Source organism: Apostichopus japonicus, chromosome 7 (genome assembly GCF_037975245.1).
Source record: "Apostichopus japonicus isolate 1M-3 chromosome 7, ASM3797524v1, whole genome shotgun sequence".
NCBI lineage: Eukaryota > Metazoa > Echinodermata > Holothuroidea > Aspidochirotida > Stichopodidae > Apostichopus > Apostichopus japonicus.
In genome coordinates, this window is record NC_092567.1 from 10,541,766 (window position 1) to 10,558,621 (window position 16,856).

The 16,856-nt window shown below is 34.9% G+C and overlaps 2 protein-coding genes across 17 annotated transcripts in view; one reads left to right on the forward strand and one right to left on the reverse strand.

Annotated features, from left to right (window-relative positions):
• The window catches only part of LOC139970039 (uncharacterized), a 69,725-nt gene extending 60,793 nt beyond the window's left edge, over positions 1 to 8,932 (forward strand). Inside the window, exons 11-13 of the mRNA XM_071975622.1 lie at positions 3,640 to 3,692; positions 4,167 to 6,864; positions 6,899 to 8,932. Coding sequence (XP_071831723.1) covers positions 3,640 to 3,692; positions 4,167 to 4,170 — 57 coding nt within the window. The 3' untranslated portion in view covers positions 4,171 to 6,864; positions 6,899 to 8,932. The remainder of the gene's footprint in view (positions 1 to 3,639; positions 3,693 to 4,166; positions 6,865 to 6,898) is intronic.
• The window catches only part of LOC139970087 (uncharacterized), an 853,056-nt gene that overhangs the window by 626,146 nt on the left and 210,054 nt on the right, over positions 1 to 16,856 (reverse strand). The window lies entirely within an intron of this gene.

Sequence of the window (16,856 nt, forward strand, 5' to 3'; positions counted from 1 at the left end):
AGTTCAGGTCCGTTTACATAAAAGACATGAACACAACGGTGTAGGTAGCTCACGACACTACAGTGATTTGGATGAAGTTGCGTGCATGAGAGTTGACTCTCTCCACATAAACTTTAAAATATACATTTATTGAGCAATATACTTCCTAAATGTGTCAGTTCAAAGCCTCAAGTAAGATTTCGAGATATTTTACACTAGTTCTTATCTCAAGTAATTGATTATTTATTAGCACAACCTGTTACAGTTATTTTTTTTTTATACGGTCACCGTCGTTTTTGGTTCCTTGCTTTAGCAAAAGGAACCTATGCAGTCAGGTTGGCGTGTGTGTGTGCGTGTGTGTATGCGTGTGGGTGTGTGTGTGTGTGTGTGTGTCTGTGACACTTGCTTGGGTACGCTCTATCTCAATAAGGGAATGTTGGATTGAGTCCAAACTTGGACTATAGATCCGCCATATGGAGAAGGTGTGCCCTATTGTTTTTGGTACCCACAAAGGTCACCAAAGGTCAGTTATGGTCCAGAAACCGAAAATATTAAAACTGCAATAACTCCCAGTGCCAATGTGGGACAAGGTTGATATTTTGGGACAAGTTGTGAACTGGTAAGGGGAACATTTTCATACTTAACGGTCATGTGATCCGAGGTCACCAAAGGTCAATTCATGATAAAAAACTAGTATTTTTGCGATAACTTGAGAACAAATAGTCCGTTAGGGTTGGGAGTTGCTTCAATGTAATCCAATTGTCGACCCGCATCTGGGTGACCCTTGACCTCAATTTGACCTCTGGTGACCTTTTCGTGTTTTGTGGATTTTTACAGTTTCGATGCTATTTTCAGATGTTAAAGGTACCTTCTAATCATAAATGTCAATGGGTTGACCCCCGTGTGACCTTCGTGTGCGAAGTTATACGAGGTCAAAGATAATTTTCAGACATTTAATGCAATAACTCCCAGTTCCAAGGTGTGACAAGGTCTATATTTTTGGAGTAGTTGCAAATGGTATAGGGGAATATTTTCAAACTTAACGGTCATGTGATATAAGGTCACCAAAGGTCAATTAATGATAAAAAAAACTAGTATTTTTGTGATAACTTGAGAATGAATTGTCAGTTAGGGTTGGGAGTTGCTTCAATCCAATTGTCGACCCGCATTTGGGTGAAGACCTCAATTAGACCTCTGGTGACCTTTTCGTGTTTTGGGGATTTTTACAGTTTCGATGCTATTTTCAGATGTTAAAGGTACCTTCTGATCATAAATGTCAATGGGTTGACCCCTGTGTGACCTTCGTGTGCGAAGTTATATGAGGTCAAAGTTAATTTTCAGACATTTAATGCAATAACTCCCAGTGCCAAGGTGTGACAAGGTTTTTTTTGTTTGGACAAGTTGCAAATGGTATAGGGGAATATTTATTTTAAACTTAACGGTCATGTTATCCAACGTCACCAAAGGTCAGCTAATGTTAAAAAAGTAATATTTAGGGGGGGGGGGAGAAAATGGGCAAAGAAAAAATGTTTGAATTTTTACAGTCATGCTCTATTTAGGTCTCACCGATCAAAAATGTCAATTGGTTGACCTCCGGTGACCTTTTTGTGTGAAGTTATGTATACAAGTTCAAAGTTAATGTTTAGACATTTAATGCAATTAAATATCAATGCCAAGGTGTGACATGGTTGATATTTTGGGACAAGTTGTGAATGGGGTGGTGGAACATTTTGAAACTTAAAGGTCATGTCATCTGAGGTCACCAATGTTATCATATCTGTTGACACGCTTGTAGGTCTCTTATATTTCTTACATTTTCGACGCCATATTTAGTTCTCAAAAGTGCCTTTTGATCAAAAATCCAATCACATTTTGTGATCAAAAAAGTGTTGGCTATAGTGTTGGTTACTTTATGGGAACATGTAGGACCACAATTACTTGGACTATTTGAGCCCAATCTTGCTTGATAATATTATGTGTATTGTCATATACCCAAAACAAGGAACCACAGTGCCCTTGGGCTCTTGTTAGTCTGTATTTTTTGGGCAATATGAAAGCCAATTTCTGAATATTTTACCAAACCTTTCTTAAGTTAGTCAAAATGAGCTAGCAGTGAATTAAAATTATACTTATTTTTTTTTCCATCGGTCTGAGTCTGCCTCTCCCCTTCCCCCCTTCCACCGTTCATCTGTAAACTGGTGTTATTGGAACGGTTAATTAGACTGGTTTATAAATCTGAACGATTTATCGATGATTAAACTATAGTTTGGGAAAATAAGGTAACGCTAGCAAGAAATACTCTGTTTTTCGTATTTAACGCTTAAACTGTTAATAGTCTTTTGCAATATGCATTTATAATTAACACTTTAACTGTTAATGTATGTATTGAAGATCCTCCTGCAAAGAGGAACTCGTGAAGAAGCCATCATTGGCTTATCAAAGGCGCAAGCTGACCGAAGTCAGTCTCTTAGATACATATTTAAAGTCCATTATTATGAATTGTCAATTGTCAACAAATCTGTAACTGGACGACATACATTAAACTCGGAGTAACTCGAACTCGGGACCTTATGATTGAACGGCACCGGCGTCCATAGCTTTCCACTGCAGACAAAATATGCCAATGATAACACAAGTTCTGTCAAAACAAAACATAAAGCAAAACCCAGTCTAGCATGGTCAAGAGAATCAACTGAAATAACTATCCCGTTAGATGTCAATAATGATCAATTCAGGGAATTCCTTTTTAAAGGTACAACAGTAGTGACACGGCCTACCCAACATTGTACTTCACTTTTACACGAAATGATCCGATTGGTTTCACAGTTCTAGAGGAAGAAGGGAGAGGGGTTGGTCCAGCTGGAAACATGTAAACCACATTTATGGATCAAACTCGTTACCATCAGAAATGGGGTACACTTGCCATTTTAACACACTAAGAATGCTGCACTCTTCACCAGCTCCTGAACTCTCACAATTCTATTGCATAATCACATGAGTCAAACACAATTTGATTTGGCTCCTACATTTGTGAATTCTTAAGAAAAGCACATAATGAGAGCTGAGTGACCTGGATATGGTTCTGTCACGAATAAATTAAAAATGGCTACTCAGCTAGAGGGATCAGCTTATAAACAGGACGGAACATTTCCCTGCATCGCACCAATGTGTGATAGTACATTGGGATGCATTTATTTAGTCATCGTGATATCAAGGGGAAATTGCCTGGATAGGGTCATTTGATGGTTACCGGCAGGGAAGAGGATGGGGTGTGGCAATCAGTGAACTGATTCTTGTACAGTAATCCTGTTTTACACAAAATTCTTTTTTTTTATAGATTGGGTAAGGATTATATCCTTGTGCTATGAGTCAATATGTGTTGACATATGCTATTCATTTTGTTATTTATATACTTATTTCCAATATTTCAAGCAAAACAGTAGAACTTTTCATAGAATCCAATCTTCACAAATCCTTTCAAGCATGGAATCAAAGCGATTTAGCCTTCGTGTGTATCATGTTTAGTACTAAAATGCTTGCAGGATGTACTCGTTAGGAATCCCTAAAATGAATATTTACAATATTTAACTATATACTGCATTGTCTTTGTTTCTGTATTATTTATACATATTCATTACTTATATTTTTCCTCTTGTTTAGGGGTTCGATGAGAAGAGTTACAAGTTGAGTTTGGGGAGCTTCAACCTGGCAATGTAAGTCAATACAGCTGAATACTCTCTACCTTAGTATTTAAACTTGTATTCGTTTACAGTGATTGTCTGCTACTTTTATTTGTAAAATCTTAGTATATTAAAAATAATCTCTATCAATAACCAGAATTTGTATTCCTATATCTGTGATTATCTAATTTTATCTGGTCACTAATATCATTTGCTTCAACTATAATTGGTTTTATTATATATTTCATTAACAAAGCTGATCCCTGATTAAATGTATGTGGAAATAAGTGATAAGTTACTTCCATTATCAGAAACACTGTTCGCTTGTTTCCCGTGTCACGGTGTTTTGTTAAGCTGGTGTGTAAAATGAATTGTTATGTTATGGTATTGCTGACGCTTTAACCGGGTGGAGGGGGCTCATTAGGTATCACTTCCCCATTATTCTACTAATAATTTAATATGATAACAATATTAACTAATATATATCATTTTATTTTTATATTACAGCTAAAAGGCAATGCAAAATGCATGTTTATCTGGTGTTGCCAATCGTCAGCAGGAATGTGACGTCATTCACTCAAATCTCAAACAACTGAAACTGCAGAACTGCAGGAATTTCAGTGAGAAGGGATCTAATAAAGATTTAGGTTGAAAACTGTTAATATCTCCCAAATACTACAAACGGCTCCAGATAGAGCTCCAGTATAATACACATGTTACTAGTATAGTATGATTGTGTCGTCATCAAATGCTTATATTCTCAAGACAATGGGATGGTGACTTCGTAAACACTGTAACTTTTACATTCATTGCGAATGGATCTTGTCGAGAGATTAGGTTGTACAATGATATGAATTATTCCAAACATTTTATGTAACAATTATGTAACAAACTCTTTGTTACTTGCGTAACTGAAGAAAGAGGTTTCACTTACTCGTGTGTCCCTGGTCAAGTATTGCTGGTGACCTGTTCTCAGCCTCCATGCACTCCTCAAGTGCAGGGTACAACATCCTTCATTGATCCAATTGTGTGTAATGATATGATTCATCCCAACTCCAGACCCCTATCTTCGATCCCCACCCCACCCCATTCCCCGACAAGCACTTTACTGCTTAGAACATTAAATAAACGCCTAATTCTGTTAATACTTCTAAACTATTTTTAAGCAGACATGTTTGGAATGGTTTGGATAAAATTTGTACATACCTTATCCACATACACTCAGTAACTAAGATTACGTGATTCAACTTTTCTGTGTTTTTCTTCGTTCCTACTTTTAATAATTTTGAATTAAACTGTGACGTATCGGTTACGTAATGTCTTAAATCTCACACGAGTAGAGTCACATTAATTGTGTCAATGTTAAGACTAAATGACATACATTGGTTATCTACAATACCATTGTGTTATTAAAATCGATCTACGAGAACTTAGAGGTGATATTAATTAATATCTGTGATATATTTGTTCTAAGCCAGCATTTCTTCATTTCTTTCTGTTCCAATGTTTTATCGTTGTTAACATGAAGACAATAGGATGACGTGACAAATCTTAAAAGGATTATTCGACTAATCATATAATAAGCATCCAATTCCTACCTTGTATTTTCGAGATATCGATAGCTGAAATTGTCACAATTTGTAATATCAGTGAACTTGAAGTAAGCAGGTGTGACGTCATGGTTACAGCACACTGATAGCAAATGTTCTGTTTATTCCTATGTTTAATTCTCTTGATATGACATTGGTTTGTACAGGGTTACAACTTTGCTTTCGGGGATTTGAAGATATTAATATCCAAATGACTGTAGTATATTCATATTTTATTGAATCCTCATTTTGAAAAATGAATAATGGATGTACATTTCCAACAAGAGTAATGGATACTTTTCATACTTGGTTTATGTAGATGTTTTTTAGTAAGAAGGTGTGCCCTATTGTTTTGGCGTTGACCTTATGAATATTAATGAGATGATTGGATCAAACCTAAGGAGTTTTACATTAAAATAACTCCGCAACCTGAATTCAGATTGCAGCCAGGCTTGTTATACAGTTGTTGGTTAATAGCTGGTACATGTAGGCAATCTAAGTCCCAACAAATTCCAGGCACATTTTTATGCTGACAGGGCCCAACTTTTATTACCAACCCACATGCATTTTGGGACACATTATTTGGGCCTGAATTTGTGAAGCCCAATATTTGTGGAACCATTTGAGCGCAAAATTTTGTTGGGCCCAATTTTTTGGTAGGTGCCAATAATTTAAACTTGCAAATAATTCCACAAATCAGATCATATCCAAACTTGGAATATAATTTTGGTTAACCGCGGGTACATGTTGGCATAAATATTATGATATTTGGGTGATGGTTACTACACTTTATTATTCCACTCTTCAAGTAACCATAGTGACCGTTGGACTCTTGTTAGTATTTTATCGTCTTTATTTACCTTCCGTTGTTATTATAGTCCTCAATAAAGCCTTGTCTGTTAAGACCATACGATCATGTGAGCTTACAAAATTTAACAATATTGAATACGGTCATAACGCTGATAATGTTCTGTTCATTAAGTAAACATTAATACAATGGTATGCTCTCCGTGTTTCATTATTTCTATTTTTATTATTTCCTTTTTTTTCATTTTAATGAATCTTTTAAAGTGTCTATATGTTTGTGAGACTAAAGTAGATTCAAACCCAACAATCACTTTAATAGTATTTGTAAGGTAAACTATCGAATATTGTAATATTATGTGATATGTTAGCTATTGATCACGTTTACTATGATGTGATAGGTAAACTATCGATCATATTTACTATTATGTTATAGCTAAGCTATTGATCACTAACATAGTATGTAATAGGTAAGCTCTTGATCATTTCACCATCATGTGATAGGTAAGCTATCGATCACATTTAACATTACATGATAGGTAAGCTATCGACCAGTGTAGTATCATGTGATAGGTAAGCTCTCGATCATTTTAATATTATGTGATAGGTAAGCTATCGATCATTGTACTATCATGTGATAGGTAAGCTATCGATCATTGTACTATCATGTGATAGGTAAGCTCTCGATCATTTTAATATTATGTGATAGGTAAGCTATCGATCATTTTATAGTTATGTGACAGGTAAGCTATGGATCATATTTAGTATTACATGATAGGTAAGCTATCGATCATTGTACTATCATGTGATAGGTAAGCTAGCGATCATTTTAATATCATGTGATAGGTAAGCTATCGGTATTATTTGATAGGTAAGCTATCGATCATATTTAATATTACATGATAGGTAAGCTATCGATCACTGTACTATCATGTGATAGGTAAGCTAGCGATCAATGTAATATCATCTGATAGGTAAGTTATCGATCATATTAATAATATGTGATAGAAAAGCAATCGATCATATTTAATATTATATGATAGGTAAGCTATCGATCATTTTAATATTATGTGATAGGTTAGCTATCGATCATTTTAAAATTATGTGATAGGTAAGAAAATGAACATATTTATTATTATGTGATTTGTAAGTTACTGATCATTTTAAAATGTTGTGATACGTAAATTATCGATCATATTAAATATCAATCATTTTAATATTATGTGATAGGTAAGTTATCGATCATTTTAATATGATGTGATAGGTAAGTTATCGATCATTTTAATAGTATGTGATAGGTAAGCTATCGATCATATTTAATATTATGTGATTGTAAAGCTATCGATCAGTTTAATATTAGTGATATGTAAGCTATCGATCATTTTAATATTACGTGATAGGTAGGCTATCGATCATATTTACTATTTTATGATAGGTAAGTTATCGACGAACAAGTCACTTTAGGTCTCTTACGCATGAAAAAAAAAAACATATTTGATTTTGGAGGTATCGATTCTTGAATTATTGTTAAGATACAAGACTCGTATATTTGAATAAGGTTTAATTTTTTTCATTTTGTCTTCAATAATTGCTGCATTAACAGTCTTTTTTTTGGTACGGTTTATAAGCAGAACGCCAGACAATTATTTTTTCAGCATAACATAATTTTGGCGTAGTTAAGCTGATAATTGATTTATACATCAAGTAATCCTTAACAACAAAGATCGGCTCTGTATTGTATATACTCTTCATTTTATTCTGTCATTGTTATTTTAATGCGCCTTATAAATGATACTACTGGTTTCATCTTTATACTCCGATATTTTCCTTCGATTTAGAACAATTCTAAGACTATATCTAATACTTGCTCTGATTATTGTTATATTTAGTCATTAACTGTTAGATTACATTCTAATTAAACCATTTAGTAATTTTACTTTCTTTCAAGATTTAGTTGCTTTCTTTCGTTCCTCTTATTTCTACATCATGAAATAATCTTTGATATTACTCACGCGTAATACAGTGAATATTAGAAGATTATTGCTAAATGTTATCATATTATCAATGAATGGCTGTCTACCGTTATACCATTGATTCTGTTACTCAAAATCAAACTAAAACATTGTCTTAGACATTAATTATTAACAATGACATGTTTTTTTGTTTTTTTTTCAAAACAGTCCTTGTTCCATTAGTATGATCTCTAATGATGTTTCTTTGAAGACAATAGGAACACGTGACTTTGACGTATTATAGTAAGATTTTAACATGATAGCAACGAAGATAATGGTCTGTATACTTAACATGAACCTTAAATGCAATGATCTGCTCTCCATACATATCTTTCATTCTTCTTGCATCGTAATTTTGCTTCTTTTTATTAATGGTGCTGGTTAAGGATTAATGAATATTCATGATCTCTTCATTGTAATTCAGTTTTTGTCGTATTTGCTTTAAACCAATTGGATATTATGAAGCCATAAAGTTTACCAATATTACTCAACCCCCGGCCCGCAAAACTGAATATATTTACATAACTACAAACACCGACTAACAGATAAATATGGAAGAAATCATTGCGTTGCAGTTTCTGTTTATGATATGATATATTTCTAAGGAAATAATTATTCCTTTATTTGGTAATTGTTCTTGGTATCTTCCATATTTCTGTATGCTTGAACAAATATACAAGTTTTGCAACCAAACACACTTGTTCCCTTTGAGGCGATCCTGGTCTCTCATTGTGATACAATTACAACATATTCATCCCGTGTATCTGTTACTATATCATAAATTCTTATTGTAGAATATTATAATGCAATTATTGATATGTATTGATATTATAAAATCGATGGAAGCAATAAAAGAAAACTAATCAGAGATAGGCGATATTGTCAACAGTGTTATCTCTGTGTTACGTGTAGTATATGTACTAACTTGTAATATCAACCTCTTACTCTTTTCCTGTCCTGCATCAAGGTCACACAGAAGGTCATGGCTATACAGTAACTCCCCGGAAGCGAGATTTTTCTTCCCAGGGCGGTAAAGGCCATCATCTGCATACCTCGCTTCTCATTGGCTGGGGTCCGTTCACATAAGATTCATCACAATATCAACTAGCAACTGATGCACTGAATCGCTCATCACATACCACATTTCACAAGGCCACTTTGCTACACTCAAAAAAGAAAACAGTCTAGCAGCAGAATGTACGATGGTACGCGTTTGAGTAGAGTTAATTTATTTGTCGGTGTATTATTCCACGGGTGTAGAGGGTCTGCGGTTATGTATCGCACAAATCTGTTGCTGTAAATTTAAAGAAGTTAAATCAAGCCGAAACAGTTTGAAGATGATCCAAAAATCACCATATAATATAAACGTTGAACAATTTCTTTGTTCAATAACTATAATCCACAGTGGCAGTGGTACTATATACTAACATGCATGACTAAATACTAGGCCTATATCTTTCGTATTATATTATCTGAAAACCGTACCAAAGGGTCATAATAAACCGTTTCAAAGGGTCATAATTTTGAAATTCAAATCAATGTCTATGCTCAAAATTAAGAGTCTATCAGTTTGCAGTTTAAAAGCATAAGTAAATAGTCAACCAGAAACGGTGAAGCTGTCCAATGTTTTGAAGCAGTTTTGAATTATCAAACGCCCGGTACTTATCTGCGTGAATTGCCATCGCAGTACTCTGTACAGCAAGTTCCACCATCACTTCGAAGCTTCACCTTTGTCAAAACTAACTTATTCAAATTATTGGCTTTTCAGGTTTGGATCATCAACATAAGTAATCATTACCTTCAAAGAAGGACAGTCATCTACACTGAGACGTGTACACTCACAGTCCATGGTCGCAGTATTGTTTTGCGAACTTATGGATGTAAATATACACAAACAAGTCCGCGCAAAAGCAAAGAAAAACAAAAATTTAACATTTTTTTATAAAAAAGTTGTCTCAAGACAGTCGCCAGTTCATACAGCACGTGTATGCGAATCACGATCCACTGCGTGCACGTGTATGTTCATGTACATAAATTTCTATGGTACACCCACACACGCATAGCGTAAGCAAGAACTTCCCAATTCAAGCATCAGCCAATGAGAAGCGAGGTATGCAAATGATGGCCTTTACCGCGCTGGGAAAAAAGTCTCGCTCCCCGGAAGAACAGGTGAGGCTGGTAAAGTTTCGGTTGAGATTAAGAAATTCTTGTCCTAATAAAAGTGTTGATATCGCTATGTAAGCCTTAAATTTAAACTTTCTCTTCAAGTTCATTCCAACATTTTCTAGAAACAAGTGCTTTTTGAAAGATTATAAACTTCAAACTTATTTACCAAATATTCAAGAGTGTATAATAAAATGATCGTAAAGTATATTGCTCAATGTGGCATCTGGTGACCATTATCTGATTTTATAGCGTATTTTGGGCAATATCTGATTCATCTCCAGGCGGGATTTTATACTTTTTAAATTTTCCATGATTTTTCTTAAAGAAATCGAATTTCACTCCTCATCCCTATACGAGGATCTCTCCTTGTCAACATTCATTGTGTTAATCATTAATGTCTGTGCACGCGTGAGGGAGGGGTGGGGGAGGGGTGTTCCTTGTGGATTCCTTACATTCAATTAAACTTAAGTCGAGATGAAATTCCTCATTGAATTTCATTTGGTAAATTAAAGATGAGTTAATAAACTGGTATATCAATTATACCGATACCCCTGGCCACTATATTGTCTTACTGAAACCATTTCTCCCGTGCAATGTCCTTTACCTTCCTCGTTGGTCCCCCAACTGCACTGGATGTCACGTATGTCTGTTTCTATTTATTGACAACGTCATAATGCCTATCAATATATGCTAACATTAGGTACACTTTGTCACACCTGTCTGCAGGGTTTTCTTTGAACTGTTACCCACATCGCAAACGAAATTGTAAATTTGCTGAAAATGTTTATTAATATATCGATGACGATATCCGACTCTATTTTATGTTATGATTTTATGTTGTGAATTTTAAGGTTTCATTCATGTACTTGTTTTTTGACATAGATTCCAATCCTTTCTTGTTTTCACTCTCTTTGACCCAGTTTCTAAAAGTCGTAAACATTGACCAATATTGATGTCTGGCAGTAATATAAATGGCTTATGTAACCCTTCATAGAGTGATTTTGTGGTCTTGCAGTAAAAGAGATATATCTTAACGTTAACAGCGCAGTTTAACTTTAAGGTATACCGCAAGCTGACAGATTGTGGAAATTCATCATAAGCATGCAATTTTATCAGCTTGATATTACGTTCAGTGATGGGGTAATGATTGCTCCTTGTTTAGGTGTTTAATTAGTCAAAGTACTGATAATAATCATTAATAAACAAATGAAACAGAACACACAACAAAGTTCAAAATACGAAAGGGAAGTGCGAGGGGGGGGGGGGGGTCTATGGATGGAAATATGGATGACACTAGCATATATGACGCCATGATCAATAGTTGGTGCGTAAGATATGCATCACCCATAGAAATTGAAGTAGGGAGAATGACGTCATTCGACATATACTAAAGCCACCCATCCAACTGGTGGCGCTTTGCTTGTACGGCAAGAGAAGAGTACCGGCGCGTAACACAAACACTACGTCCTTGACATAACTAAAGTGATAAAGTTGACATTAATCACTCGAAATAGTGATATCGTGTGCCGCATTTTGGGGGCCCAAATCGTGAAAAATGTGGCAGTAGACTGTAGTTTCACAGGTAATTCTTAGGAAGCGATAGTAGAAGCAAAAAATATAGGAAGATAATTATTTTACTAGTGCCGTCTGTCCAGCTGCTGTATTGTAATTCACTGGACCTTGGATATAGTTATAGCCTAGGCCCTAGGCCGGCTGCGAATATTTTTTTCCCAAACTGAACTGACACTGAAATTATTTCCTCGATTCTGATTGGCTGATCAAAACCGAAACGGTAGTCTGCGTTTATCAATGAATGTATGTGAAACTGTTAGTGTTGATCATTCCAATCCTCATGGGCCGCATCATGTCAAAATACTCAAAATACGTGTTTAGGTCTTATACAGTCTAAGTTAAGGTCCGTAGGCCTCAGTGTGCCTACATGTAGATACAATGTGATGCTTCCAGTTATCAAGAGCTACTGTAAGGACGGTAGGGCCAATATTAGCGAATTTGAGATCTCGAACTAATACGAATACGTATATACGGTTAGTGCAGTCCTACTAGGTCACAATGTACAAGAACTTCTAATGTTCATATGTGTTTCCGTACGTATATGTTATAAGGCTATATACAACTAGTTAACAAGTCAAAAGACAGCGATATCGTCAAATGCCAGGTTTGTGTACACATGGCTGATATACACTCGCTCGCGCGTCTTCATGGCCACTGCATATTCGACTAGGCCTATCTTGATTCATTTACTGGATACATTTTGAATTTATGATTATAAAACTAAAAGTATCGCAACCCTGAATGTACACAAACACCTCGTACATATGTACATCGGCTACATGTACACAATTACAATTACAAATGCACTGTGTTTTATTGTGTTGTATATTATACACAGTGCAATAGGCTATATTACATGTATGTGCTGTGTAGAGCGGAGTCAATCGAGTAAACAAACGATCGAGGACTGCCTATAATAGGGGCAGTAGTTGGGAATAGTTGCTTCACTATATACTTTCGTTCATATATACCTACCAAAAGTTCTGGGAAGTTACTAATGTGAATATCTTAAATTTGTTCGTGTTGATCATACTGATATCGACAGATTATGGAGGATCCATCTTGAAAACTAAAGTATATCACGTGCTCGCTGAGAACCAATCAGAATCGAGAAAATAATTTCAGTGTCAGTTCAGTTTGGGAAAAAAATATTCGCAGGCCGGCTACGGCTGTCCTTTCCGATGCGATATGACTAAAGCCTAATGACAACAATTATCACCACCTCATTTTACTTAAAACTGCATCCCTAACGATTTATCCACATGCCAGAATAACATGCGGCTTTGATAGAACCAATGAGGCTTCTTTGCGAGTTCCTGCTAGCAAGAGGATCTAAAATACATACATACATGGGATGACGGTTATGATGTCCTGGGCTTATCACTAATAATGTAAAAATAGGAAAATAGGCTACTACCCACTTTGCAACATTAAACTGAAAACTGCATGCCTAATATGGAAGTATTACACTAAAATAATACAAGCAAGAAAAATGTTTGCCATATGCCTCTCAGATACCGGAAATGACTCTTTGCAGACATTAAAAGTTGCAAAAACCATTCCACTACTCGAGTCATCAAAGTTGGTTCTTAAGTAAAGTACTTACCACTCTGGTCGCATTGCATGTCTCTGTTGGTGCAAAGTACACTTGCTCTATCAAAAAAGTGGGTAGAATCAAATTCAGTGTCAAAGTCGAATACACAATGTATATATGAAAGCTTAAAAATGATCTGGCTTTTTGCCATACAACGCAAAGCGCCCTCACTTTTATCAAGGCTTCACTGCTTAGACACACGTCGATACACTGTGTCAGTATTCTTCCTAGTTCAATATCTATGGCATCACCATATATATATATATATATATATATATATATATATATATATATATATATATATATATATATATATATATATATATATATATATATATATATATATATATATATATATATATATATATATAATGGCAAGACTGGGCTGGAGGGTGGAGGTGGAGGGGGATTGAGGTTGGCGTGAATGTTACATTATTTAGGTTGTATTGATGTCACATGTGGTTCAATATCTTACCATGAACATTGCCTTGGAAAACATTGCCTTGCCTTGCAAAAGTCAAATATAAATGAAGCAACTTTAACTTCTATTTAACCGGAATTCATTGTTTTCAAAGATGAATATATTACGGAAAACGACAGTCGATCTATTTCTAGAGTGAGCCAAAAACGGAATGTGTGTGGAAGGCTAATGTTACCGGAACGATGGTGAAACCTGCTCATGTTTGGTTAGTGTACGGATGAAAATGATTTTACATTTAACGACACTTTCAGTAGCATTTTGGTGGGTAAATTTAAAATTGTTTAATCTCCCCCAACCAAGCCATGTAATGTTAACTCCTGTTTTAATATTATCAATATATCTAACCATGTGAATGTTGCCGAACAACTGCCGATAAAAACTAAACTGATTGGACCAATAATACACGATAAAATACATTTAAGTTCTGTAACACACAAATTCAGTGCAATATGTTACTTCTTCATTTACTTGCCTTCCATCTGCATACATTATTACATCGTTTAATGATATCCTAATTTACCTAAATTTACTCGTAAGCAAACGTTACGTAACAAATATGTAAGGACAAGAAAATGTTTCACTCATTGTAAACCTTAAAGCAGCCGTATTTTACAGAAGAATGTTACCAAAACCTTCAGACTCTTCAAAATGAGATTGCAATTAATCAAATAAAGGCACTTTTTTTAAGTCGGTTAGTAAGAGTAATTAATAAAGTACATAAAGTTTAAAAATTGTAGTCACCTAGATAAGTTTTTATCTAGAACTAGATCTAGAACATCTAAACTTTAACTTACTGTTTGTTTAAATTAAGCCTTACAATGTTAACGAACAGTTTTGCTACGGTATATCTGAAGCAAATAACAGATTCATCAAAATCAACCAAAATATTTGCTTTAAATATAAAAAGAATAATCTACTTAGCCTAAAACGAATTAATCCAACGTTACAGAGTAGCATCCATTCTAAACAAATCTACCAGCGCCCTCTTAAATACAAACGTTTGCATCACACGGATGGCACAACTATCTTCTGATTATAACAAAGCTACCGTAAGATGAAGACTGTGGAGTACGGTCAGGATAGTCAGAGTGAGGCTGTAGGAATATTTAGATCATACATGTTTATTCGAGATTGGAAGTGCCGCCCTGACGTAAGTTAGTTGTTGATGTTCTCAAGAATGAATATTCAAAGAACATAATGATATAGATATAAACATCAAGAGAAACAAAGGTGGAACCAGAGTAATGTACAGCTAACTACTGTAAAAGCTTTGTTCATTTATTAGTGGAATATTGTGATCGTTTTTGTAACCGATTTGGTTTCGCTTAGGTTGTGAATACAGCTATACATTTACAGGCTAAATGTTGTTATAGCTAACACATTAGTTTGAATGGTATAGTTATGCTATAGGAGTACAAAGACATGTATATTTGGCGTTTATGAACACAAACGATTATCCAGGTTAATCGGTAAGATTAGCATAACTATACGCGTAAAATCCCATTCTTTGTTCCGAAGAAGAAATGAATGAAAAGAAAGACGCAGGTGGCTTTGTAAACATTCCAGGCACAGGTGTTCTGTATCTAATCATACAGTATTGTATTAATGGTAGATGAATAGGCTCGTTGCTCGTGCATCAAATCCAACATAGGCAATTGAACGTACAGGGATGCGGTTGATAGTGTAACCATTTAGTGTTATAATATTTACCTCAAATGAATCAAATTAAAAAAAAAAAAACATGAAACCTTATCATTGTGCTCTACATCTATGGAAATGGTTTTGCACATTGCTGTCGTTGGATCAGTATCCCAGGATTTTACCTTGTAATTTTTTCGCGTTGATTTCGATATTCCAGATGGATGTAGGCTATATGCTACCATGAATTAAGGATCAATATAGTATTCAGAGACCTACACCTTTTCGTGGGCTGAGAAGATGATTCCTTGTGGAGGATTAGGTTTGTTGAGAGGATCATTTTGGTTTTATACCGGGATACACTTTCAGCTATTTACCATAACGATAGTTATTTTCTAATGGTGAAGTTCTTACGTAAGTTTACCTTCCTGACTTCTCGAAACTTCTTGGAGATCAACAGCTATTGGATTTCAAAGTATTGTCCCGCTGACCTTTCGTCATCTCATGTGAGTACACATTCTAATGAAATTCTATGTTAATATTAGAAAACTGGAATAAACGGTACTATGTGAAACACGAACAACAATTTACTTCTTAAAGACAAGTATAGCACAACCCACAATTAATTAACTTGAACTAGCCCATGATTTTCTTCAATAAATAAGCAACTTATGTCCTATATTGTAATTAAGTTTAATAAATCAAATACGAGAATATATACGCATCCCTTGATGTAAACAATAACGTTACACTCAAATACTGGCAAACTAGGCATGCAGTAGCTGGATTAAGTCTTAAGGGGATAGAGGGTAAATTTCAATAGTCTTTCCTGAAATGTCGATCGGAAGGGAAACAGACATTGGATACCGCTGTTACCGGTCGAAAAGTCAAATAGCGGCTTACCTACTAGCAGCCTAATTTTTTTTTTGTCGTTAACATATTCTTTTAAACATCCTCCGATGATCAATCACCACCCCAGCTTAAACTGAAAAATTAGAATAAGGTAAATTATGTTAGACAATAGTCCTTCACTTTCTTCATAGAGACGGAATTATATCACGCAGTCATGTTCAATCAATTGTGTTGCATACACAGACACCAGGAAAATATTACACAGACACCTGTGTCTCATTTCTTTTCATAATTAAAGTCAATTAGTCATCATTTCCGGGGTATGAAACTCGTTTGTTGGAATTTAAATTATAACCATACCTTATTTGATATTACAATATCATTTAAACTTAAATATTAAGTCGAATTATGTACTATTAATTCATCGATCATCTCCAATCATTGTTTCGTATAATTCATCAGTGGGCGTTAAGTAAAACCTACCGTCAA